The 27,751-nt window shown below is 40.2% G+C and overlaps 1 protein-coding gene across 5 annotated transcripts in view; it reads left to right on the forward strand.

Moving 5' to 3' along the window:
- Positions 1–27,751, forward strand: part of ptprua (protein tyrosine phosphatase receptor type Ua) — a 268,605-nt gene that overhangs the window by 145,729 nt on the left and 95,125 nt on the right. For all 5 annotated transcript variants that reach the window (XM_079654672.1, XM_079654673.1, XM_079654674.1 and 2 more), the window contains exons 6-9: positions 4,022–4,193; positions 7,744–8,037; positions 19,288–19,611; positions 23,150–23,259. In XM_079654672.1, the coding sequence (XP_079510798.1) occupies positions 4,022–4,193; positions 7,744–8,037; positions 19,288–19,611; positions 23,150–23,259 (900 nt within the window). The remainder of the gene's footprint in view (positions 1–4,021; positions 4,194–7,743; positions 8,038–19,287; positions 19,612–23,149; positions 23,260–27,751) is intronic.

Consider the following 27,751-nt stretch of genomic DNA (forward strand, 5'->3'; position numbering starts at 1 on the left):
GGCGGGATTTGCATAAACGGGATTTGATTGGCTGATGCTAAGCATCGAGCCTCAAAAGTTGAACGTTCAACTTTTGATGCCGATAGATGCTCGTGATGCTTGCAAAGCCATGCCATGCTCCCCACAATGCAGTTCGGCGAAGATTAAAAAATCTTCTACGTCACCCCATTCAAGTGAATGGGCGAAGCGTTGAAAGCATTTTTCATGCCTGTAGTGTAGACGGGCCGTTACGGCCCGTCTACACTACAGGCATGAAAAAATGTTGGAGCTGGGCGTGTCTGAAGCTTGGCGATTTTTTGCGAGCAACCGATCACATGAATCTCCCGCCCCCGACATACAAAGCAATAGCAATGTTAAAACGAAGTAAACTGGATATAAACTCTCCAAACAGGCGAAAAAACTATCAGTTTCACCCACTGTCTCTGCCACCTCCCTCCATGCCTGGTTCCTCCGGTTTGTATCCCGGTAAATAGTTCCGGTCGTAAAGAACCGGGTGATTTGCTACCGTAATATCTCGTTTGGAATATGAGGAAATGAACTGCGGTCTGGCTCTCCCAGCTTGCACGCGGTTTGATTGGCTGCGCTTGCACTGGCGGGATTTGCATAAACGGGATTTCATTGGCTGATGCCAAGCATCGAGCCTCAAAAGTTGAACATTGTTCAACTTTTGATGCCGATAGATGCTCGTGATGCTTGCAAAGCCATGCCATGCAATGCAAAACACAATGCAGTTCGGCGAAGATTTAAAATCTTCTACGTCACCCCATTCAAGTGAATGGGCGAAGCGTTGAAAGCATTTTTTGATGCCTGTAGTGTAGACGTACCGTTAGGGTAAGGATATCTAGACACTTTCCAAGGTTTGACATAATGAATTGTGCTACTTTTAAAGCAAGCAACGATGTTTTCAAATCTGTAATCAAAAAGCTCCTCAAAAACGCGATGGAAGCAGTTCCTGCAGCCTGCCGTTGCTACGTTAGTTCAGACAGTAACCACGGACTATTTTTCTTAGCGGATGCATGTCATTTAAAATAAATAATTGCGTACTATTATAAATCAATAAAAACATTTTCTAAATCTATCAATTAATATTGGGAGTCATATCGTTACTTTGTTTGAGAATGTAGCCATGGAATAAGCGGGGTCATTTGCAGCGACGCGGTCATTATGGGGAAAAGATGTCATTAATGGTCTAGAGACCAAATGTAAATAATGCTCTCAAATAAATGTTATTACTGTCCTAGAAACATTTTATTAATCTACTTAAATACATTTAATTTAGAGAGAATATATCTTTATTGTCATCATACAACGAAATGTCTTTGGCACCTCTCACTGCAGTAAAATATAGGCTAGAATAAGTTTGATTATTGCACTTAATGGTTTCACTAGAATACAAGTTGTCTGAACTTTACTTTACTCTGAGGAGTCACTTCAAACTGTTGAAACTAAAAAAACTTCTGGTGCTTTTATACAAGAAGATATTATACTTATATAAAAGTTAAGTTGAGTTCTAATATGCAGCTGCAGGCAGTAGTCGACAGCTACTGTACATCTAATTTCACATTTCTTCCCCCCTGTCCTCCTAAATGAAACATGTCAAACCCACTTCCCTCTGAAATACCGGAGCAGGCGACAGTTTACGTAATAATCTTCTCATATTCTGCCACAGAGCTGCATATATTGTGGCACCTGGATCAGCTCGTTGCATGTGTTGTCTCCTGATTTGAGCCAGTGTGCCTGGAGCGGTAACATATTAGCATCGAGCGAGATGAGGGGCTGTCAGAGCGAGACCCCTGTGAACATACAGCGACCCAGGAGGCATGTGTCACCGGCCTCAGCGGCAAAACCACTATTGTTACCGCTGACATTTATCACGCATTTATTATCTCGGCCTCCCATGTAGCTAATTCCAACCCTCCTTCTTGTCTGCCTCTCAGCCACCGCACATTTCTAATTTGTGTGAGGTTGTTCTTTTCCAGAGGCGGGAGTATATATGTAACGGGATTACGTAATTATTTGAAAAAGGAGCTGAACACCCTTAGAGTTAAATCAAAATAAGATGTATAATCATGTTAATGGCACATTCGAAAAATTGAATTAATACAGTGGCATGATTACAATGTTATCTATTAAACTAAAACACCATTTGTAAAGTAAACAATAGCAGAAATGAGTCCTAAAACCCTAAAATGTAGTAAAGTCAAAATCAAAGGTCAACTTTATTGTCAATCTTTCAGTTTGTGTGTGCAGACAGAGATCGAAATACCGTTTCCCACAATCCCGAATACAAAAAATACAAATATATTTAAAAAGATGTATATACCTATATATACACAATCAACAGACACATGCAAGCACAAGCACAACAATCAATAATACAAAATAACAGTCACTTCAATATCTATTTACAAAAGAGCAGTTCAGAAATTACTCCTAAAACCCTACAATGAGTCATCGTTTGAGCACTTCCTGTTCCCTCGTCTCAAAATCAAAGTTTTTCTGAATGTGTTTTTGGTTGTTAGCCTGAAATGAGCTCTGTGGTTAACACAAACTGAAAAGATTTTGATCAAGATTACTTCCTGCAATAACCTAAAATCCAATGGAGAAATCCCATTGCTTCTTGTGGAGGGAGAAGGGAGATCCTAAATACTTCATTTGATATCTTTTTGACATTTCACTAAACTACACGCCTACTGAATTACTGAACTGAACTGTTTAACGGTTTTCACTTTCTTGGGTGGAAATTGATTTTGGCTTGTATTTATTAGCATAGCATTTTATATTGTGGTAAGTTAAGAGAAGTTAATCAGGTTACTTATATATATACTATATTGTGAGACTCAGATTAGGTCACTGACTACTTATTTTAAGTATTTAATTTTGTCTTAATTTACATTATTGAATTTCATATTCTCTTCTTGTACATATCCCATATTCTATTGACATGCATATAGACTTTTTGCACTACATTTTAGTTTGTATTTTATTATATATGTTGCATTGTTGGAGGAGCTCAGGTCAGAAGAATTTCATTGCCATTTCTTCACTGTAGCTTTGTGCATATGACACTAAAATCTTTGACTCTTTAATACAGGGGGTCTGCGGGGTCTTTAAAAGTATTAAAAGTTGATAAATCAATTTAGCGAAAATTAAAGCTATTAAAAAGTATTAAACGGCATTTTCCGAGGTATTACATTTTGTAGCTTGTTTCCAATAAGTATATAAATGGTCCAAAGAGGTTGTATTCTACAGTGTGCCTGAATGTATTCATTGCGTAGGTGTGTAGTGTGATTCTGTGTAGTTTATTTATGGCATCCCGTTGGGTTTGACGTCATCTGAACAGGACATCGCACGCTCACTGCTTGATAGCGCGAAGGTCTGTTTACGCCGGTTGCTAAGCAACATCGTTATGGGGAAATGCAAGTCTGCGTCCAAATGGTTGGAAGATAAGGAGGAAGGACAATCAATACTGTATATAGTCAATGTGAGGTAAAGTGTGTCGCCAAGGTAACCGGTTAAAACTCCAAGTGGCGATGAGGTCTTAAAATGTATGGAAAGGGTCTTAAAAGGTATTACATTTGACTTCAGGATTCCTGCATATACCCTCTAATAATTGTAACAGAATACATTTCTAAAGTAAGGTACGTTTATTTATAAAGCACATTTTCATACACAGAGGCAATTCGAAGTGCTTTACATCCTCATTAACACTTAACAAGAAGACAACAGAAAGGAAGACAATAAATACACATAGTGGAATAACAGATTCATAAAAACCATGCCATAAAAGAGATACAGAATAGTTTAAAAACAGCATTGTAAATACGGTAGGTGTTAAAACAAGTCGGAAGGCCTCTGGGTAAGCAGATGATTAAAGTAGTGTTTTTAGCCGCGACTTAAAATAACTCAGCGTTGGTGAAGAACTCAGGCTTTCTGAAAGTTTGTTCCATTTGTGGGGAGCTAAAAAACTAAAAGTAGCCCTCCACTCCCTGCTCATTCCTTCTTCCTGTGTGTTTGCCAGCGGAGGAACAGCCTGGTGATGGACACGTCCTCCCTGTCTCGGCTGAGCCACAAGAGGCTAATGGCCACTTTCCATGTGGAGGCTCAGAGAGGGGAGCAGGATCTTTACCGCTGCATCACCCTGTCCCCCCGGGGGGCCGCCGTGTCCAACTTTGGAGAACTCATCGTCAGAGGTAAGATGTATTCAGGAACATGTCACTAATTGAGAAAGGGTTTGGCAAGATTTACCAAAAGGAGTAAACAAGACTTCTGTTTGTAAGTGACAAGTTTAATCAGACATTATATTTACTTCATGTCAACTCAAACACTATTCTTAACATTCTTATATATATTTGAATGCTGTTGCCATTTGATTCAAGTTAATACATATAAGTGCCTGCATTAGAGTTTACATATTAGAAAGATGAAGGTGCTCTTACAGTGAGATAAACAGGACTGCATTTTTAAGTAACAGTATTATATATTTTATTTATAAAAATACGTGTTATATCTGTACAAAACCAACAGAAGACAACCTGCCACTGATTTGAACTTAACAATTGTTTTTTGTACCCTTTCCTCCATTATGCTAAGCTAGGCTTCTCCTTTAAGTTAACTAAAATGCGTTCAAAATGTATCTTGTTTAATTATCTAATTAATAACGTCATAAAATGCTCTGTTTGCAGAGTCATGTTGTAATACATCAGTCACACACACACACACACACACACACACACACACACACACACACACACACACACACACACACACACACACACACACACACACACACACACACACACTTCCTCCCATTACACATTATGAGAGGAACTGAATTGATGTTCTCCGGGTTGATAAGGGTCATATTATCCATCAAGGCGGTTCTTATTTTATGTGCAGAGAAGACAGAATTAGTTATGCGATTATTCATGCAAATAAGCTCTTATTCGGCGTCATTAGACTGAAAATTAAGAATTTACAACATTGCAAAGTCTCCCCCCCCTCCCTGCCCGACCCTCTCTCAGAGTCCTGATGTGATTAAAAGGTCTTTATGACTCAATGCTCTAACAGAGCAGAAATAATGTTATTGAAACTGAAAAACAAAAAGAGAGAAAATCAATGACGAATCCTTGACTTCTCCTTTGCCGTCAGGACTCAGCGCTTTTCTGCTGAAAGTGGCTGAAAAAGTTCGACTCTTAAGTGTTCTCAAGGACGGGCTTTCATCTTTCTTCTTCGATGAGTTCTTAGGAATATCAATCATGCAACAACAAAAGTGAAATAAATAGTAGTAGATAGTAGTACTCAGATATTTTACTTAAGTTCAAGTTTTGAAAACACAGTCAATTATTCTATTTAGAGTCTAGCCGAGGTACTACAAAAGTATGCACATCAAAATATACTTAAAGCACCAGAAGTATTAGAACTGACTGGTGGAAAAGTACTTGGGAACTTAATCTATAAAAATACATCACAATTCATTATATTATGTAATTATAAATTCAGATTTAGTTCATGTTTTTGCAATAATTTGAATCATGGAGTATTTGCCTCTGAGATGTAGTGGAGTAAAAGTCAAAAACATAAATATTCTAAATTATACTTGAAGGTGGGGTATGTAATACACAACTGGAAAAGATCTGCCACTTCCTCACAGAGCCCCTCCCCCAACACACACGAACGCACACATGACCAATGAGGGCACGAGATAAGTTTGTGCACAGATGGAAGGCTGACAGGCAGGTAGGCCATCCAGTTATTTTAGCCGGGCCGGCTCAGATGATTGGTCGTGCTTTTTACAGCGCCACGGCTTCCACAGATTAAAATTGTTTATGTATTTATTGTCAAAGCATTTAATATATTCATTACTATCGGGATGTTAAAAGCATTCCATGGAATATAACAAAAAGTGTTTAAAGAAACTGGGATTTTATTTACCCCAAAAAATAAACATGAAAAACCAAGAATCTTTTTAAAAGAGGTCAACAAAATTAGCTGTAGTAAATATGACAGTAACTTATGAGGTGGTAATTAAGATGAACAAAATACAAAAGCAGATTCACAAAACCCAAATCCCCCCCCTTTGAAATGGAAGCACATGGTTTGGCCCAATAGGCTGCTGGTAGTATAGAGTGGTGCAGGAACGAGTCCTAAAACCCGGAAGTGAGTTGGCATGTTACCAGTTCCGGTTCCCTCATCGACGGTTATTTAGTGGGAATGCTGTTAACAGCATTCCAGCTAACTGTTCTTCTACGCACGAAAAGTTTATTATTCCGCCGACTTATTTTGCCGCGCTTCTTCTCCCGCATTGAACATCGCAGAAACTCTGTTCAAACATCAAAACGTTCAGCTCGGTCGGGAATCGATGGCTATTACTTTTCTCATTCATAACTTTCATAATTCCAGAGATACATCCCATAATTCATCACATTTTAAACATTTGAACTTTAACATTGCGCAGCTCGTTAAGGCAGAGTGCGTGATGTTAGAGTTAGAGTGGAGGACAGTTTGAAATTTGCCTTCATATATTTTTTTAAAACTGCCATAATTCCCAAACCCTACATTCCTGAGACATAATTTTTCATGATAAACGTAGGAAAACATCCTGTCGCTTAAAAAATGACAAATAATTAAGCAAAAATAATTAAACAAAGTGCCTCTTGAGGGCATTAAGTGACATAAACGTTCAACATGCCTCCATTAAACCCCATTGTAATTTCAGGCAGACATTTCCTCACGCTAGCAGCCGCACACCTTTAGTTAAACTGCCAAAAAGGCCACATTATTAACCCGAAACTACACAAAAAATACACTTCAGATACTCAACTTCCTTGACATGCTTCACATTTTGAAATTTCACAGATATCTGTTACGGTTCTTCCACAAAACGTTCACATGTAAGAGGTTTATCTCTCATTCAGAACAATGAAGCCTTTGATCTCTACAGAGCTCGTTAGCTCAACTATAAACACCTGTGTAATGGAACACGATGATGTCATCACTCCAACTGACATGCTCAGAGCAGCAGACTTCAGATAGCAGTGTGCAAACAGTCCAGTCATGAAGACATCTACGGGACAGTTTTGAGATTTCTTCAAATGCCATGGCAACACAATGCTCGCCTTGAAACACAGTTTTCTCATAACTTCAGTGAAAATGCTCCAAACGCCCCAAAACTTCACAGGTTTGGTAACGATGCAGCCATCAACGCATCTTAGCGTATTATGGGGTGTCATTAAATGCCGTTGCCATGGCGACGGATCATTCACCATCAAGTTAGTTCAAAAGTTTGCACTTCAAATATTCTCCTGCTTTTCCAAGCCTCTTTACTTTATTTTCTTCTCTCATCACACATTCAAGCCCCCAGTGTTCATGTGTCATTTCAATCTAAATTCTTCACTTTCTTCTTTCACATTACATTTCAGCAAAGCAGTTTAGCGTCAGCTTTTCAGCATATAGCATTCCCACTAGCAATTTCTTCAGGAATTGCATTCTCTAGTTTTAACATGTTTTTTGGAAAATAGCTCGAAATAAGGTCTGTGGTTGAGCCAAACAAATTTAAGAGACGGATCACGTTTTGTTACGACATTAAATACATCCGCAGTGACCCCACCTCCCCAATACCACATTAATTCAAAGCCAGATAGAAGTGCTTTGTTTTGTCGTTTTGCAAAAAAACAAAACACTTTGATCTGATCTTCTTATGAAAGTACCAGCGACCTAATGACAACACTTTTGTCCTTGCAGTGCCCCCCACACCGATCGCCCCCCCCCAGCTCCTGCGCTCCGGCCCCACCTACCTGATCATCCAGCTGAACACCAACTCCATCGTGGGGGACGGGCCCGTCATCCGGAGGGAGATCCAGTACCGGGCCAGCCAGTCCACCTGGATGGAGACTCACGGTGTGGGCTCTCTGACCTATAAGATCTGGCACCTGGAGCCGGACACAGAGTACCGGATCAGTGTCCTGCTGACGAGGCCCGGGGAGGGAGGCACCGGAGCTCCAGGGCCCCCCCTCACCAGCAGGACCAAGTGTGCAGGTGAGGCGCTTTTTTACTCTTTTAGGTTGCCAGAACATCCTATTATTTATCTTATCACACGCTTTATGTGTCTGGCAGTGGCTCAGTCAGTAGGGGCTTGGACTGTGAGCCTGGGTTCAAGTCCCCAAACAGACCTAAATATGGAGTGTGCACTGGTACTTAGAGAGGTCCCAGTTCACCTCCTGGGCCCTGCCGTGTTGCCCTTGAGCAAGGCACTGGACACTAGGGGTGAGGGAAATAATTGATACAGCATAGTATCGCAATGCTTTGCGTGGCGATGTTGTATCGATTCACGGACGGCAAGTATCGATATTTTATTATATAAACTATTCATATTGCAAATCCAAATTAGCTTGGCAAAGCTACCATCAAATTCTGAGCGAGCTAAGAAAATAACTCAATCATCACCTACTTCATGTGCAAAGGCCTGCGTCCATACAGCGTAGTGGAAAACGAAGGCTTTTGTCACATGTTAAAGACACTGGAACCCAACATATCATGCAATCATATATCAATCAATATATATCAATATATATGCGCAATATTTAGCATATCGTAGAATCGCAATACTCTCATATCGTGGCTTAAGTATCGCGATAGTATCGTATGATTCCCACCCCTACCGGACAACACACCCCTAAATCCAATTACAAGGTTAAAACTATTATTGTTCAATAACGGCCCGTCCCCACAGCGGCGTGCGTTGACGCTTGCAGGCGGGGCGTGTCTGACACTCTACCAACAACCAATCACATGAATCTCCCGCCCCTGACACACAAGCAGCGGTTTGATTGGCTAGAGCTTGTACTGGCATATGATTCGATTGGCTCACGCTTCTGCCGAGGCGTCAAAAGTTGAACATTGATCAACTTTTGCAGCGAGCCACGCCAGCAAAGCTCCGCGTCGCTTCCCACGATGCAGTTCGGCGAAAAGTGACGTCACCCCATTCAAAGTGAATGGTGAAGCGTCAACGCACGCCGCTGTGTTGACGGGCCGTAGTTGTGTTCAACATTAGCTTGAATATTAGCATGCTAAGACACTAAACTTTAATGCAGGTACGCTAAGCTTAGCATTGGCAGGTACAGCTTCACACATCAAAGGAAGCATGACTGTACATTATTTGTCTTGTAAAGGCCAAATGTTTCTAGCGTTCATATTTAATTTGATACTGCTTCTAATAAGCCTGATTTTCCTTAGAACAACACAATATGCTATTCCTAGCTTAGACGTGGCGACAATAAAAGGAAAGCTAATGGTTAAAAATGCATCAAAAGTAGAAAAAGTAATGGAAGTGCTTCTTATACACTTATCATCCTTATGAGCTCAGATTAAGTTTTTAGCCCTAAATAGAAAGGGTAATTGGACCCGTGACTTTCTATGAGTTGCTATGACAGCAGCGTTGTACAGCTTGCTGCAAACCCTTGAAGCATCAGTACAAAACAACAAAAGAACCCCATCTGGTTGCTCCTGCAGTTCACAGATATAGAAAGCAGTGTATTTTCTTTCCCAGAGTGTCTTCCTGCTCTTATGCTCCGAGATTCACTCTGAGAGCCGTGAGCTGCAGCTGGAAGCCTCATAAAACAGTTTTGACGCATCACTTAACAACCTGTAGTCTGCCTGCAGCCACGCAGAACTAAAGGTGTGTTTGTTGTTTCTGCAGCGAGGAAGAAGCCCCGATGCTTTTTATTTATCCCAGACTAACTTACCCCGAATCAAAACACATATTAATGTTAAAGTATGCGAGACGGGGAGTGAAAAACAACAGATCATTTGTGGAGAATCATATTTGATGCACCTGCAGTAATGAAATGTCAGCTGTAAAGATACACATTTATTAGATACAGTTTTTCTGATTTATTTGATTCATTTGTTCATAAATCTGCATTTCCCAACAAAAACCCAAGTGTTTCATGTCAGTTTCACACTTCCTTTTTGTCTCCTGAGGTTTTTAAACTTTACGTTTCCTGAGTTTTAGTCAAAAAATGATCATCACAACCTCGAATGGGCTTCCTTATGATGTCGCTGTGGAAGAAACATTTTATTGTGAGAAAAACAAGTGCATCTTACGTACGTACAAGAAACAAAAATATATTCTCCTTCAACTCAACAGTTATGTTCTCTAATCACCAAACAAATGGATCCAACTTTTATATGTTTGCCCCAAAATAGTTATGTTTTTTGTCGATAAATCTTTCATTTAATCTACCATGTAATACATGAGAGTATCCATCAATCAATCAATGTTTATTTATATAGCCCAATATCACAAATGTTACATTTGTCTCAGTGGACTTCACAGTTTGTACAGAATATCAGTATGACAATACGACACCCTCTGTCCTTTGACCCTCACATCGTGCAAGGAAACACTTCCAGAGAAACCCCACAGTTTAAAGGGGAACATGGGAGAAACCTCAGGGAGAGCAACAGAGGAGGGATCCCTCTCCCAGGACGGACAGACGTGCAATAGATGCCGTGTGTAAATTGAAAAGATAATACATTTGCAACATAGGTTGTCCAAATGTTTGGAAATGCATGTGTGTATAATAGGAAGATGAATCCACGAGGATATCCATCCAGGACTTATGATCCAGGACCACAGCCACGACTCAAGATCCAGGACTCGCGATCCATGACACAGGACCGCAGGATCATCCATGACTCCGGATCCTGGCGTATATAGACACCAAAAAGAAAGACATTTGGGGAAGCTGGGTTAATCGGAACATGAGAGTACACAGGTATAGACAGAGAGAAGGAAGAAGTAAGATGTCCCCCGACAAACTAAGCCTATATCGTATATAGAGAATGTATTGATCTATTTTTAAGTTATAACAAATGGGCTGCAGAAGATAAAATAAGATAAGACTTTATTCATCCCGAAGGAAATTGATGGGCCAGAGTTACAGAAATACAATAAACACAGCAGCATAATAGTAACACTGTACACTGAAAGTAAGAAGAGCAATTAAATATCTACAGGAAACATGAAACATAGACGGTCACATCATTAATGTGCATATTACCAGTATTTAGAAATAAACTCCTCTTGTGGATTTGGTAGTTTTGAGGATTGTGTGTCGTGCCGGCGGAGAACACGAGCCTCTCACCACCTCTCATGCTGCTCATCGGGGTGAAAAGACCCCCTGCTGCTCTGACAGGTCGACGGCATGACGGCCTGTCACCGGACACCCTCTCTACTCTCCTCTTCCTGTCGCCCACCTCCTGTCCAATCCCATCGCTCACAAACCTGAAGCTTCCCCCCCGAGGCGGCGTGACACAAACCTCTGGATGGATTTGTCTTCCTCATGTGTCACACGGAGCCGTGTCTCTTAGCACACTGACTCTTCCTTTTGGACGCTCTTTGAGTGTGACATTTCAGAATTACTGGTGCAGAGGATTGCAATCCTATGGGTCATTGTCGCGGGGGTCCGGCCACAAAAAGGTTCGCACACTAAACGAATGATGTGCATCCTTACCCCCCCCCCCCGGTGTTTAGGCTTTTTGGGAGTTGGGGCACTTAGAAATCTTTCACTTTCTGATCTAAACAAGTTCTTTGACTTCCTGTTGCCCTTCATTAGTCATATCACTTGGTTTTAATAACCTGGTTACCTTTGATATTTTTCAAAACAATTGTCGATCTTTCACCTTATAATATGCCATATGGGCATACATAGCTTAACTTCATGTCATATAATAAATACTTCTCTCTTTATTTATTACCTCAGATTGTATAGAAGTCTATGAGAAAATGAATGTATATTTAAATGTTTTGAAACCAAGGGTATTGAAGTTCTCACAATACATTTCTCATCTTTCCAATGGCCTTAATTTGAGTGTCAGTGTATTTTTCTTTAAGCTGATTTTCCTCAAGGCCTAGTTAATATTGTCATTTTTATTTTTTGCAACCAAGTCCAATGCCGTGAACTCCTTCGAGGACAATGCAGTGTGCAAAAAAGCACACGTCCGATCGTCCGGGACGTGCTATTTACAATATCGGTACAAGTACATATATACAGTGGCGGCTGGTGGAAAATATTTTTGGTGGGGCTATGGAAATAGGGACCAAACCATACTAAGGCGGTCCGGGGGGATCCTCCCCCGGAAGACATTTTTGAGAAATGACCCCTTAAATTATGACTTCTGGTGATGTTAGATTTCCAGTGTGGTTAGCTATGAATCTTCCAAAGCTGTGCAACTGTACAGTATGCCCACACAAATTGCAGAACACTGGTGCTTTGGGAACACTCAAATGATTTAATTTCTATTTAAAATAAGGAGACTAAATACGAACATTGTACGAACTGCGACACCTTGGATACGAGTCCAAACAACTCACAGACACACAGGCCAGGGCGCTGACAGGGAGCCCTTTGAGCATCAAATCTGACGATGTTGATTGGCTGAAATTATGTTTCGGCGGCATAGTTTACAGATAGCAAGTCAGCTTGTTGGCTGCTGCTGCTCTGGCTGAGGGCTCTTTCTTACCGCCCTTTAGACATCTTAAAACAATTTTAAACAAGATGTTATTGTACATTATACATTTTACTGATACCAACCATATAATATTTACCTTGTTCATTAAAAAAAAAAAAAAATATTTAAAAACATATTTTTTTTAAATTTAAATTTTTAATGATGACAATCAAACATGTGGGAAGAGGGGGGGGGGGCGGTGCCCCTAGCGCCCCTATGGGCCGGCCGCCACTGCATATATATAAATACAATATATTTATTTTCACTATGTTATTTATTATTATCTTTAGGCTCAGCAAAGATTTGATGTTAGCTGTTGCTGTCTCTTTTTCTTTATTTAATACTGAAATAGAGCCCTGTTGTTTTGTTAGGGCTTTTTCTTTAAAAACAATTTCAAATGTCGATGGTGAAATGGTGTTTTCAGTTAATAAGGAAGTAAATTGAAATAAATTCTGTAAGAAAATAGTGGATTAAGGACAAGTGAAACATTTATTCGGACAAGTAAATTGCCAAGCTCACTTGTCCATGGACAGGTACTTTCTAAAAACGTTTTTCTTACACTGCACTGTATGGTGCTCTCCAAAGGGTCAGTTCAAGCTATTAAATGTCACTGTTTACAAGTGCATTTTTCTCACTTGACTCCTTACTTCCTAAAGTATTATCTCTCCTGCAGGTTAAATATTCAGCGCTTCTTGTTGTTGACATGTAAACAGCCCTACGATAGACAAATATAGCAATAAGCACTTCAGAAAATATTGAAAGTTGAATCCCTTTTCTGCTAGGCCAATCTCTGGAGCTGTTTGAAAACCATTACAGGATAATTTGTTTGGTAGATTAAACTGTCACGAAGCTACTGGAACATCGACATGATTTAGAGGTTAAATTCCCAAAAATTGATACCTGCAGGAAAACTCATTGGAAAGTATGCATGTCAGTCGGTTCCAAACCCCGAGTGGTTTCAATAGTAAGTACCAGGGTGTTCACTGATAGTCCATCATCATCCCAACACAGCTCGCGGCAGGAGGGACCGCAGCTCACTGAGGCAGCTGCTAAAGACAAGCAGCCTGAGATGAAATGTGCTCACCCAAAGGGACTCTCACTCATTCATCTTCCTCTCTTATTCCCATCATCTCTCGTCCCGGTCTCCCTGCTGCCTCTGGCTAATCCGTCTGATTAGTCTAATCAAGCTGAATGTCAGTTTGGGGTATGGGACCGGTGGAGGACTGGCGGGTGGAGGAGGAAGGACAGAGTCTGCTGTAATGATGAGTAATGGTGTCCTCAGCAGAGAGGCCTGGTTACACTGGGATTAGACTGCCATGCAGAGCTGGAATTGTTTAAAAAATTGGATGTTCTCATGCACATATGACACGACGGGCATGATACAATTTCAAGATTGATTGATACTTTTCCACGAGAAGGTTTTGGCTGGGGTCTTAGAAAACGATTGCATTACATTGGTATGAGTTGTAAAGGCAAGCAGTGGGACTCTGAAAATAACTTCTATGAGGAAATATCCCTTCTTCCCTACACGTCTACCATTTGGCTACGTCAACCTCTTTTGTAACTTCTGGCTCTAAGAAACAAAGATGGCCACTGCCTAAATGTCAAACTTAAGGTTATAAAACCATGGTATACAAATACACATTACTAAGTTAACTTCAACTACACAGTCAATATTTATAGTTTTCAGTATTACATGTCAAACACAAATCAGCCAAAGTGTTTCATCCTTACAATTTCATGAGTGATTGATACTTTTCCACAGGAAGGTTTTGGCTGAGGTCTTACGGCCCGTCTACACTACAGGCATCGAAAAATGCTTTCAACGCTTCGCCCATTCACTTGAATGGGGTGCCGTAGAAGATTTTTAATCTTCGCCGAACTGCATTGTGGGGAGTATGGCATGGCTTTGCAAGCATCACGAGCATCTATCGGCATCCAAAGTTGAACAATGTTCAACTTTTGAGGCTCGATGCTTGACATCAGCCAATCAAATCCCGTTTATGCAAATCCCGCCAGTGCAAGCGCTAGCCAATCAAACCGCGTGCAAGCTGGGAGAGCCAGACCGCAGTTCATTTCCTCATATTCCAAACGAGATATTACGGTAGCAAATCACCCGGTTCTTTACGACCGGAACTATTTACCGGGATACAAACCGGAGGAACCAGGCATGGAGGGAGGTGGCAGAGACAGTGGGTGAAACTGGTAGGTGTTCGCCTGTCTGGAGAGTTTATATCCAGTTTACTTCGTTTAAACATTGCTATTGCTTTGTATGTCGCGGGCGGGAGATTCATGTGATTTGTTGTTGGTCGCGTTGCTCGCAAAAAATCGCCAAGTTTCAGACTCGCCCAGCTTCAAGATTTTTTGATGCCTGTAGTGTAGACGGGCCGTTAGAAATGGATTGCATTACATGTGTATGATTTGTAAACGCAAGCAGTAGGAGACTCTGAAAATTCAGATTCTATAGAAGTCTATGAGAAAATGTCCCTACTTCTCACCCGATTTTTAGGTCAGTAAACTATCTGAAGAAGTGCTTTGTTTTCAAAAGACTAGCCGGAGGAGTACTCTTCTACACGCCTAACAGACCATTTATACTGTATGGAAGAAAATGACCCTACTACGTCTCACTTGATTTCTTACCTCAGTAAGCATTTTCCTGATGGGTTGATTGGCTCAATTTCTTGGCTTCAAGTGTATTGACTGTATCACTGATTCATTATATTACACAAGCAGCTTTTAGCCATAATCTATGAAGTGCTTTATTTCAAAGAAACGGCAGAAGGCATCATTTCTGGTTTCAAAATGAAGTCCATCGAAGTCTACTTCTCAGTTGATCTATTACTTCAGTAAACCTTTTTCTGATAAGCTTAGGGTCTCAATTCAGTATGTATGATGGTCCCAATAAGAGTAAAAGTGATTATAAAGGAGGGTATGCTTCGGGGCGTTGTCGCTTTCTGATTTAATGTTGCTACCATGCTTTTAATGCCTTACAACTTTAACCATATCACAGTCTGTTTTCAGTTTATGAAAGTAAATAATTCATTATAACATTTAAAGCCCCTACATGTCTTTTTTACCATTTGGCTACTACTGGCTTTTGTAACTTCTGGTTCTAAGAAACAAAGATGGCCACTGCCTAAATGTCAAATATAAGGTTTTTAAACGATTGGTAAACAAATAAATAGGAAGTATATCAGTATTAGATGTCAAACATAAAACAAGCCAAAGTGTTTCATCCTTTTCGGGACAGAGCAAACATCTCCAGATTAGCAAGGACTCTAAAGGACATTGCCTTCTCGTCTCGTCCCCTCAGAGCTCATGTCCCCTCCGTGACTTTGCTTAATTAATTTACAAAGCAGCTTCTGATCTATGTTAAGTGAAGCAGCCACTCCGGCAGCTCATGCTCTTCCCGTCCAAACGCCGAAAGCTTCGCCCTCCTCTCGGTGTATTTGACGTCTCAGCGATGCACTTGAACATCCAGGGCAGGCTGCAGGACAGAAATAACCCCCAGTGTTCTTGTCCATTTTGCATGACAGGGACATCCGAAATCACAGCTCTCACACATGACAGCAGTAATTAGGCTTGAGTCTCTGCCAAGGCTGTGCACTGCTCTTCCACAATCAGATGGGGAAGTAGAAATGTTTGTGCTGTTCCCTAAGGCCCTTTTATTTGTTCATAGATTCACCCCTCTATAACCTCCTGGTCTCTGTTTGTAGAGGAAGCTGCAACTGTTGCTGTCTGCATTTCCCATCAGTATTTTTCTCTTTGAAAGTGCACTGGGTGATAGTTTTGGGTTAGAAAAACCCATCAACAACACAAACAGAACCAGCGTCTCATCCCCTTGAACTTAAAAACAAACTTATTATACACTGAAAAAACATTTACTTAGAAAAACCTAGGTAACGATTTCCACGCAGAAATTCTAAGTAAATGTAACAACCGATGTTTCAAGCAACATCTACTTAAAGTTTGTAAGTGTTTGTTACTAAAGGGAATCATCAGTCACATTTCAGTTTGTGTAAGTACATTTGACTACGCATAGAGTGCATAGTCGATACTTAAGATTACATTTGCATCTTATTAGAAAATCTCCAGTAAAAAATATTTGGCTTTTCAGGTTTTTTTTACTTGCTATTCTTACCTTTTATTTAATAAATATGTAGGTCATATTTTAATATAATTTCTTCTACTCTACATCAAATGCAAAAGCTACTACAAAACATGAAACAGTAGACACTTTCATATTAGCTGCTATGATACCAGAGTGTATGATGACAGCTTCCGGTTCCGGGTCACTCTGGCTACGCAGCACTCATTCACCAATGGGTAATGTTTAGATGGATTTTAGGAACTTTCCCTTCGATTCTATTGGCTCTAACGGTTCAAAAGAGATGTCAATCATCAAAAACGACCGAGGGGGGCCATAGATATCGAAAATGGACCTAAATGACCCCAGAAGTGTTTTTTTTGTGCTAAATCTCTCTAAAAAGGTCAAATGTCACTTGTTTTACATCAATCTTGATACAGGGTACTTATGATATGTTATAGTTTGGATTCCTAAAGCTTTTAGTCTACTATCCCATCACTCAAGGGTAGTGCTGCGTACCGGTACGCCGGACCGGTACTGGACTTGTAAAAAGTTTCGGTTCAAGTCCGGTTAAAACCGGAATGTCGGGAACCGGTACTTATGTATATTCTCCTTTTTGTTCTAAACCATCTAAAACCTTCCATAGATCAAGAAATTTGCGCTGAGAAAAGACGAAAAAACATTGTTTTGGCTTCTGATATGGCGGCCATTACTGAACTTACGAAGTCTCGCAAAATATCGCAACTGCTCGCGAGATCTGTGTGACGTCAAGGGAAGCTGGCTTAGACATAGTGGACACTGACAGCGTGGGATGCTGGTTGCCATATATGGTAGTGTAGCTAAGCTAACTCCTTTGTATGTATGGTGATATAGTGTCTGCCGAAAGAGCAACACTTCACCCAGACAATGTCAATATGCTGTTGTTCTTGAACAAGAACACATAGACTTGTACTCTTGCATATTGAGTCTTGTATGTACATCACTATGTATGTAGTTGTGTTGTATAGTTAGTAACACATGTAGAGTTCTAGAAAAGACATGGTGTAGACACAAGTTGGAAGGGGGCACAATAAACTTGACGAGTTTGAATTTGAGTTGATTATGAGTTTATTTTCAATTGATAATTAGCTCACAATAAGTTCACTTTAGTTACTCACACAACTTGACACAAGTCCGGACTTATAAGTCCGGACCTGAACCTGAACCTCTGGACTTGAGTCCGGACCTGAACCTGAATGTGAGTCCAGGTACACAGCACTACTCAAGGGTGGTTTTCACTATAAGTAATGTTTTTTTTTTTGGACGGACACTATAATTTAAATTTTTTTTTACTATGTTCGATCTGAATTTACTTTAAAATAAAAATTTCTATATTGATTCTGACTTTTCTACATCCAACTCACCGATTTATCATTGCTTTGAAAAGAAAGATTATTAATTTAACCCTTTTAGAAGTGAAGATATGGTCATTTGTTCTGGGAATGTCATTTTCGAGACCTGAAAAACAGGCTCGGGGCTCAACTGGTTAAACAACACATTTATTTGTGTTCAAGGTCTGATAGTTTCATCATGTATTGTCTTCTATGTCACATCCACTGGCAGAAAAGTGCCCAAACATCTCCAGTCACGTCCTCTTGGGAGATACCTCACGTATCCCAATGAATGCTAACGCTAATGAACGCAGCTGCTTGCTAATACGTTCCCCATAAAATGTTTATAACATGACAAATGCTTTTACAGCGTGTTCCTCTGTCCCCAAGTGGCAGGTTAATGCTGCTATAAAGACGATGATCTTGTTTCATAATGTTACTCATAGACTGTACATAATGATGTGGGTTTTGAAGTTTATTCTTGACCTTGGGATAGTTTATGCTACATTATAATCTCAAGTCGATGTCCTCCTAGCTTTTCTTGTTTCTCACAGTCTTTATCAACACATGGAACATACAGTATTACGTTTTTGTAACAAGAAAAACCTGTAAAAAGCCTAATTTGTTCAATATTTCTTAGAATATTTCTTAAATTCGCTTCACATTGTAGAGAATTGAACGTTGAAATGTTATTTTACAGATAATATAGGAATACATGCGTGCAACCTCATTTGATGTGGCTCACAAGAGCTTGTAATATAATATAGAATACAATTTGTGTAATTATTTAATATTTGCTTTCAATTATGTGCCCTAGACTTCTACTTTCAGACGTAGTTATTTATGGAGTTATTACGAGAACTGATAATAATCCAATGCAGAGCCAATAATGTAATATAATACATTATGTTGTATTTCTTATATATTTATATATGTATATTTATATAGTCTTAAAGTTACAACCGGCCCTTTGAGTGCAACCGTAATGCTAATGTGGCCCGCAATGAAATTGAGTTTGACACCCGTGCATTAGACGGTATATTGGTTGTTGTTGGAAAAATCTGCATTTTTGACCTGCAAATAAACCCCAAAAGTTAAAATATAGATTAGATAAGATAGACTTATTGATCCTATATTGGTAAATTGTTCTGCTAAAATAGCAAGTAAATGAGGCATTGTACATAATGTAAAGCTAAAATACAAAAAATAAACAAAAACTATACATACTGTATATATTTACGTACTGTATAATATCGGTTAGTATGACCTCACTGTTTGCAGTTTATTGATATGTTTCTGCTTCCTGTCCCCCCTCAGAGCCGATGCGTGCCTTGCGGGGTCTGACGGCTGCAGAGATCCAGCCGAGGCAGCTGGCCCTGCAGTGGGAGCCTCTGGGATACAACCTGACGCGCTGCCACACCTACACCCTGTCGCTGTGCTACCGCTACTCCATGCCCACCGGGGGGGGCGGCGGGGGCAACAACGCCACCGTCAGAGAGTGCCTGTCCGTGGAGCGCAACACGTCCCGCTTCACCCTCAGAGACCTGCCGCCTTTCCGCTCCGTCCACATCCGCCTGGCGCTCGCCAACCCCGAGGGCAAGAGGGAGAGCCGGGAGGTCACCTTCCAGACGGAGGAGGACAGTGAGTGGAGGCTTTTATTGTGAAAAGTAATGGCCAGAGATGGCAAAAGTACCGGTACATCCTTTACTCAAGTAGAAGTACAGATACTCGTGTTTAAAAATACTCTGGGAAAAGTAGAAGTACTGACTAAACTTCTTTACTCAAGTCAAAGTAAAGAGGCTTTGAAATGTACTTCAGTAAAAAGTACCCATAACTAGCAGCTGTTTTAAAGAGTACCTGACCTCCCTTTATATTAATAGAACAATAATGTCATTGTTAGCTAACGAATGTTTCCATGCTGACCAACGGCAACATGACAACGTTTCCATTGGTCCCTCTTCTTTAGAGAAGACCAGGAAATGATGGATACACGGATCATGTTCAAATCAATAGGCACGCGATGACTCTAAATAATAATAATGATCACACCACCAAACACACATTCAAACTAAAGGAACCAGACTGTTTGGAAAATGTGAGAAGTAGAAAGTACAAGTATTTGAGTTCAACATGTAAGAAGTAGAAAGTACAGGTATTTGAGTTCAACATGTAAGAAGTAGAAAGTACAGGTATTTGAGTTCAACATGTAAGAAGTAAAAAGTACAGGTATTTGAGTTCGACATGTAAGAAGTAGAAAGTACAGGTATTTGAGTTCAACATGTAAGAAGTAGAAAGTACAGGTATTTGTGTTCAACATGTAAGAAGTAGAAAGTACAGGTATTAGGGCTCAAAATGTAAGAAGTAGAAAGTAAAAAGTCATCAGAAAAATAAGTAGTGGAGTAAAGTGCTGATACCAGAAAAATGTACTTAAGTACAGTAACAAAGTATTTGTACTCCACTACTTCCCACCTCTTGATATGGCGCTAAACTGTGCAACATAGAGTGGTGCAGTCTTCACTAATGAGGCTAATAATCAAGCTTATCCAGACAGCAAGCTGATTATGACTCATATAAAACGAATGAATAAAATATCTATTTATTTTGTGCAACCTTAATATGGAGAATACGAGGCAAGATCAGGGTTATTGCTAAGTAAATTCACACAAAGAATTTCCATATATAAACACAACGTGATGAATTAGGTCACCAAAGAGGAACAAGTAAAGAATTATTATAACAGATATTTTTTAAACTATTATAACATTAACACATACAGTATAAAAAATCCCCAGAAAGTAGGTAAAGTAGTAAGACCTGTTACTGTGAAAAATAAAATATGGGCATTAAATACGAATTTTAAGTCGAAAAGAGAACATTAGTGGGAAAATATAGATAAGAGATTGTGCAAGGTTCACAGTATTTTTTGTGCATGATGATTCTTTTATGTATGCACTGAAGCTCTCTATTGTCAACTCCTTGAATTTCTCGTATTCATTGCTTGCTCACATAATTATTGTGCACTGCTTAACACAAATCCATGCCTTTAGTCATCCAGTAGCAGCATAACATAAACACATATTGACTTGCAAAAGAAGCTGGATCAGCTAAACAGAAGATCGGCCTTTTAAATGGAGAGCAGAGGAAAATTAATCAGCACGGGCTGCGGCCGGCAGCAAAACGGTGAAATGAATTTGCTTATCTTTGTATTAATATTTCCCCGTGTACACCAGCAGATAGGCACATTTTAATGCAAATGCCCAGAGAGTGGAAGCACAGAAGGTCAAATACTGTTTGTTCTGGAGAATAACAAGACTTTTCCATGTAATTGAGGGAGATCTCGACCCAGTGGATGACAAAAGAAACATTTGTATTGTAGCTTCAAAATTGATTTGCTTTAAAGCTCCCATGTCATGCTTTTCTGGTTCTTACCCGTCCCCTTGTGTGCTATGTAGCTTTTTCTGCATGTTAATGGTCTGCAGAGTCACAAACCCTCAAAGTACACCCTGTAGCGAGTAAGAAAAGACCTGTCTATGCTGCCCCAGAACGCCTCGTTGGAGACTTCTCACTTTCCATTTGTTTGTACGTCATGCGGTTTTTCCGGTTGTGTATTTTGAAATTCTAGCGCACAAATATGTCAATAGCCTTATGTTAATTGCCTCCAGCAAAGGCACAATTCACAACAACAGATTTACAGTGTTTTTGATGATGACATTTTGCTTACCTGTTTGTTTTTTTAAATCTGGGAATCCTGCTAAAGTCTGGCAGGGCATCAGACTAAATCTAAATTGTTGAAATCACACATGTTGTAAACACATCTGCACGTAAGCTGAATATTTTTGTAAGAGAGACGGACGTGAGCTTTAGAATTATGATCCAAAAAGTCTGTTATATCCAGTTTGTTTGCCGGGAATATTCAACACTTATTAAGAACAACAATGGCAGCCCTAAAATGTAGTTGTAAAGCCCCTAACAATGTTAAAATAGTATTCCTTTGTGACTTAATAATCAGGCCCTACTTGTCAACCCTCCCGATTTTCGCGGGAGACTCCCGATTTCATTGCCCTCTCCCGGTTTCCTCCCGGGGTCATATTTCTCCTGCATTTCTCCCGATTTCTGACAAAATCAGATTTACACACGACTGTTTCCACTCGGACTTTAATACAGCTACGCCATTGTTTGGTTTCCATGGTAACACGTCTCTTTAGTAGCGCGCGCAACTCAAAGTCTGAGCGGGTGAGGCAGATAGTCACAGAAAACAGAACAAGAATCGACAACTACTCTACTCTCTGCTCACTCCTTTCCTGTAAAATGCAGGTTCAGCCCACACATATGCTCCATCAAGGATGGTGCTACAGGCCGCAAGGCAGTGCACTTACAACTACCATAAGCATGTTAATGTTAATCTAACAGCTCCGGCGATCCACTAGCACCCCCCCCCCCCCCCCTTTAACCAAAAAGTCATATTGTTAAAGGGTAGTTTTGCTAATTATATGAGGCACTCTCCCTTTATTCAGCATGTTTTTCTTATCTTTAATTTCTATATCTTCCTGAATATCTTTTCACATTATTTATGACTCATTCAAAGACACCTGTGTGCCTGGGTTTATTTTTGAAATAATAATAATGTTTCCACGCATGCATAAATCAGACGTTTTACCACAGACAGCTCTCTCAGCTTGGGCTTAATTTACATTTTCTGTCGTGTTAATGCTGGAAGACTATTATCACTAAGTGTTACCGCTGGGCCCTCGGAGCCAACAACCCTCTGAGGAACCATCATTTATCCTCAGAGTTTTATAGTCAACTCTGCAGCAACTTGGCACCAACAAAAAAAGAGGTTCTTTAAGGAGATGCATCTCATTAAGATAAAAAATGCAGAGAGCTGCTGAGCCGGTTCACGGGTTGGATCACTGCGCTGTTTTCCTGTCAGTAAGGTGCTAAAGAAGAAAAATGGAGTGTCATGCTGCAGGACGCGGTGCTCTGTTATCAGACTGGAGGAGCCAGAATCTCAATTCATCCCGAGGGTTAGAGCACCGTTTCCTTTCACCACCTTCCTCCTCCTCCTCGGCCTGGTGCCTTTTCGCTCTGTCAAAGGTGTTCTTACCCCCCCGGTATGCCCCGTGAGAGTCCATTGACAGAGGACAAAGTGTTTGTTTCTGAGGTTTGTGTTTTCTTTCAGTTCCTGGAGGCATCGCTTCGGAGTCGCTGACCTTCACTCCGCTCGATGACATGATCTTCCTCAAGTGGGAGGAGCCTGTGGAGCCCAACGGCCTCATCACGCAGTACGAGGTAGGGCATTTTATTATTTTTTTATTTTATAGTTAATTGCAGGAATTTTGAGTTATGAGTGTTGTCACTTCATACATTTATATTTTATGATATACACTTCATACAATCATTTTTAACTATTTAACCAAAGGAGTAAAATTAAATAAATATGTATTATGTGAAAATAATCGGATAATTTAAAAAACATTTTTAAAACTATTTAAAGGTGACCTATCATGAAAAATGCACTTTTGTACGTCTTTTATTCATGAATATGTGTCCCCGGTGTTCCAGGGAACTCACCAAGTGTCAGAAAACACAACCCTCTCTATTTTCCTCCATACCCAAATCTCTTAAAAAGGGGCTGCAACGGATCTGATACAGACTGATCCAGATTTTAACACTTCTGTGACGTCACAGAAGTGGCGCTACGGCTATTGGGCCAACTCCACCAATCAGGAGGAGACAGCCACGGACATTGCCGTTAGAAAGCGCTGGAGACGCTGTAGTACATATGCCAGGCCTGTAGATGGTGCTGTTCTCACAGAATCAGCCCATGATGCAAAGACAGTGTTAAATTGAGCAAAATGAGGAATGGCTAAAATGCATGATCTGTTTGGTATTTTGAAAAATAAAAAGTATAAATATGCCTTATATAGGTATGGTCCTACACTATATTATTCAAATATAGCATGATAGGTCCACTTTAAGGAATAAAATGTAAAGAATAAACAGGTTTGGAAAAATAGATTTGTGATGATATGAATACTGTTCAACCAAAGGAATAACATAGAAGAAATTCAAGTATTTTTCATTTTACTATTTAACCGAAGGAATAATAAAAGCTATAATAATAGAAGAAAAAACAAAAAAACGAAATACAAATAGTAAATCGGTTATGGAATAAATGAATGGTACAAATACAACTATGAGTACTGCATGAGGTCTAAACCCAAACAAATTTAAATTAACTATTTTTTACTATCATTACCAAAGAAAATCTTGTTTGTCATGCAACAAAAATCCAAATGCCTCTTTCACATCACACACTAATCCTCTCCAGGTGTACACATACTTTATTCTTCGCTGTCTATATATATTTTTTAATCACTACAATGACTCAAAGCAAGGAAAACTCTCCTCTGCTCACTTAAAATACTCTATGATTTCCCCACGGCTTGTTTTATTCTGGTTCTCGCCCGAACGCTGGTAGCTTAACTCGAGACACTTGAGAGGAGTGGACCCACTTTCCACGGTTCACTGGATTTACTGTTCACTTTCACATGGTAATGAACCGGGCTCAGACTCCAGGCTGTAATTACATGGGGGACAACCGCTCTAATTACTTATTTGCTTACGAGAAGCCTCCACAAGGGGGCACCTTTAATTGTTTCTAATTCATTATTGATGCCCCCAATATCAACCGTAGACCTTTGTAATGTAGTGAGGGCTTTGGAGCTTTTTCTGTGCTTACATGTGAGGAGAACCGCCATGGCTTTAGAGACACTAGAGCCACTTTCACACCGGGTACTTTGCCGTACTTAGTTCCCAGCACTTAGTTCCCCCATGATGTAACTAAAGAGCAGATCGCGTTCACACCGGAATAAGTTCCCTGGGGGAAGATTACGCAAATGAAGCCGCTGACGTCACTTCTTCTTCTTCTGCTTTGTGTTTACTGGCAGGCCGCAAACAACTTCACGGCGTATACTGCCACCCGAAGTCCCCGGCCGGAAGTCCCTGGAGTTGGGGACTGGCTTCAGTAGAAGCTGCTGGGACTCCCAGCAGCTTCTACTGAAGCCTTCCGAGTAAATCGCCAGAACGCCGACACCTCCTCATCTCCACCGCTCCCATGTTTTATTTTGTGTTGCCATAAGTTATTCTCTCTCCTTTGCTGCGCGGGGCTAATGCTAATTATGCTAATGCCAGCAAATACAATGGCGGCTTCACAAAACCTTTCTGAGTTTTACGGGGCGTGGTTTGCAATTCGCCCAGCCAATCAGAAATTGGAACTTTTTTCTCTACAGGAAAGTACCTGCTCTCTAGCAGGCACTACAAAGTAGGGGTGGGCGATACCACAACATCTGGATTCGATCCGATACCAAGTATTTCAGGGCCAGTATCGCCGATACCGATATCAATACCGATACTTTTTTAAATGAAAAGCGTCTTATGTACTTTCATATAGGGGAGAGCTGCATGACATGATTTTTGAGCTGAAATCATCATAAATAGACTAAATCTGAATTCATTTTCATGAATAAAGACAGGAGAGATTTTATAGACAAATACACGTTTTACTTTTGCAAATTTAAAGTGCAAACATGAAAAATAACAATACAAAGTGGCCAGAGTAGCGAACTGTCTTCTTGCACACATCATAGTTCGCTAAGTTTTAATTGCCAGTTGTGAAATTGCTCCTCACAACGCTCCTCTTTCTCTCAGCCATCATGCGCGTGTGTGTGTTGCACTTGCGAGTCGCTGGCTGCTGCTGTCAGCTTGATAATCGGCGTTCAGGCAGGGAGCGCGCTGCGCGTGCGCGAGCCTCGAGGAGAGGAGGACAGAAGCGGAGAGAGAAGAAAAGAGCATATACTTGTGTTCGTCTGCACATAGTTTTTTGAAGAAATTGACGAGTAGAGGAGACGGGGAAAAAAAAGTATAAAAGTATCGATGCTATTGGCTCTAGTATCGATATTTTCAAACGTAACGTAATATCGGAAGTATCGATATTTTGGGATCGATCCGCCCACCCCTACTAAAAAGGGGGGAACATGTCTCATGAACTACGATCTCAGTTTTGGTGTGAACGCAAAATCCCAGGAACTATCGGAACTAAAAGGAAAAAGTACCGGGGAAAAGTACTCCGGTGTGGAAGCGCCTTAGTTTCCATTCAAAAGTGAGAGAGAGGTGAGGAACGAGGTGAGGAATTGACAGGTGATGTCACTTCACTCTGAATCCAGATTAGCTTCAATCACTTCTGTTCTGAATGTGCAAATCAGGATTTCTGAGGTAATTATCACTTTAAAAGTATCAAGCAGTATTTTTTTTGAGGAGGATGCTTCAAGATTTTCCTAAACTATCTACAGGGTTGGGAGGGTTACTTTACTTTACTTTACATTACATTGCATTTAGCTGACGGTTACGTCTAAAGAAAATTTGAAAAGTGCAATAAACCATAAAGATTCACTAACAATGACTAGTTTCCCGGTAAAAAATGTAACTATCAAAATATGAAAGAAACCTGATTACTTTCCATTAAGTATGGATTACCTCAATGTCGACTGCAATGCGAATAAATAAGATAAGGTGGGGTATACATCATAACCAATCAGAGCAGACTGGGCTCTGGTTTCAGACAGAGGGTGAAAAGAGGCAGTATGAGAAAAATAAAGAGCTTTTTGAACATTAAACCATGGAGATATGTCCCAGTAGAGACACTGAATATAATTACAGACTTAAAAGTGAGCATAATAGCGCCCTTTAAACGTCCCCTTGTCTTGCAAAAGCCTTGAGGTGTGTAGACAAAGAAAATGTTCACCTTGAGTCATTTCCATACATCTGACTGTTAAGTGAATTCACTTATATTAACAGCACCATCTGTACATAAGTTAGCTTCACTGCTAAGCTAGCTAGCAGTGTCAATGCCGCAGTGTGTGTCTGTGTGTGTTCAGCCTTTGACTGATCTCAGAAAACAAGAATGACAAATGGGCAATTTTACAAGCAGCCCGGCTGATTTCCTCAGCTTTCTGAATCTTGATTTACAGACTTGAACACATTTATCAAATTGCAAGAAAAAAGCAATAAGATCAGGGTCTGGTCTTCATTCATTCTTGTCATCTACAGTTATTTTTCTTTTTTCACCAGCTTTATTTTAAAACTAATCGAGAAAACAGTGAAAAATTATCCCGCAGTGCAGAAGAACGAGGATATAACACTGAATGTACCTGAGGTTGATTATCTGCAGCGTGAGATATATCATATCAGCGCTCTGATCTCAGGATACATTGGGAGGCATTTCTCTAGAGAGAGCCTTTAAATTAAAAAGCCATCTAAATTAAATCTCTCAGGTAGTGTAAGTAATGGGCTATAGGCTGTGTGAGGTAGCTCTACAGGCATGTACAGTGAGACTCATCTGACCTTTCTATGGTGTAATTGGGGAATACTTCCTGTAATATGACCTATATGAACACACAAGGGGAAAGCAGTAATTCTTGAATAGGATTGTGAAGTAACCTGCACATCCATTTTACTGTCTGGATGTGTCTCTCTCCCTTGTCTTTGATCTATGATATTGAAGCTTACGTTAGGCTCTGCCTCCTTGCAGGGCTTGTGGCTCAAAAGACATTTCAGAGACTGGTTTTTTAAAGTAGCCCAACACGAAGCCTGCGGAAAACAAATTAAATATCATACTTCTTTCATCCGTGGCTCAAACTATGGGATGTTGGTTCCTTAAATCTGACGAAATTGGGCATGGCACGGTCCATCAATTAGGTACAGAGTTGTTTATTTCCAATAT

The sequence above is a fragment of the Notothenia rossii genome (genome assembly GCF_949606895.1).
Source record: "Notothenia rossii genome assembly, chromosome: 10".
NCBI lineage: Eukaryota > Metazoa > Chordata > Actinopteri > Perciformes > Nototheniidae > Notothenia > Notothenia rossii.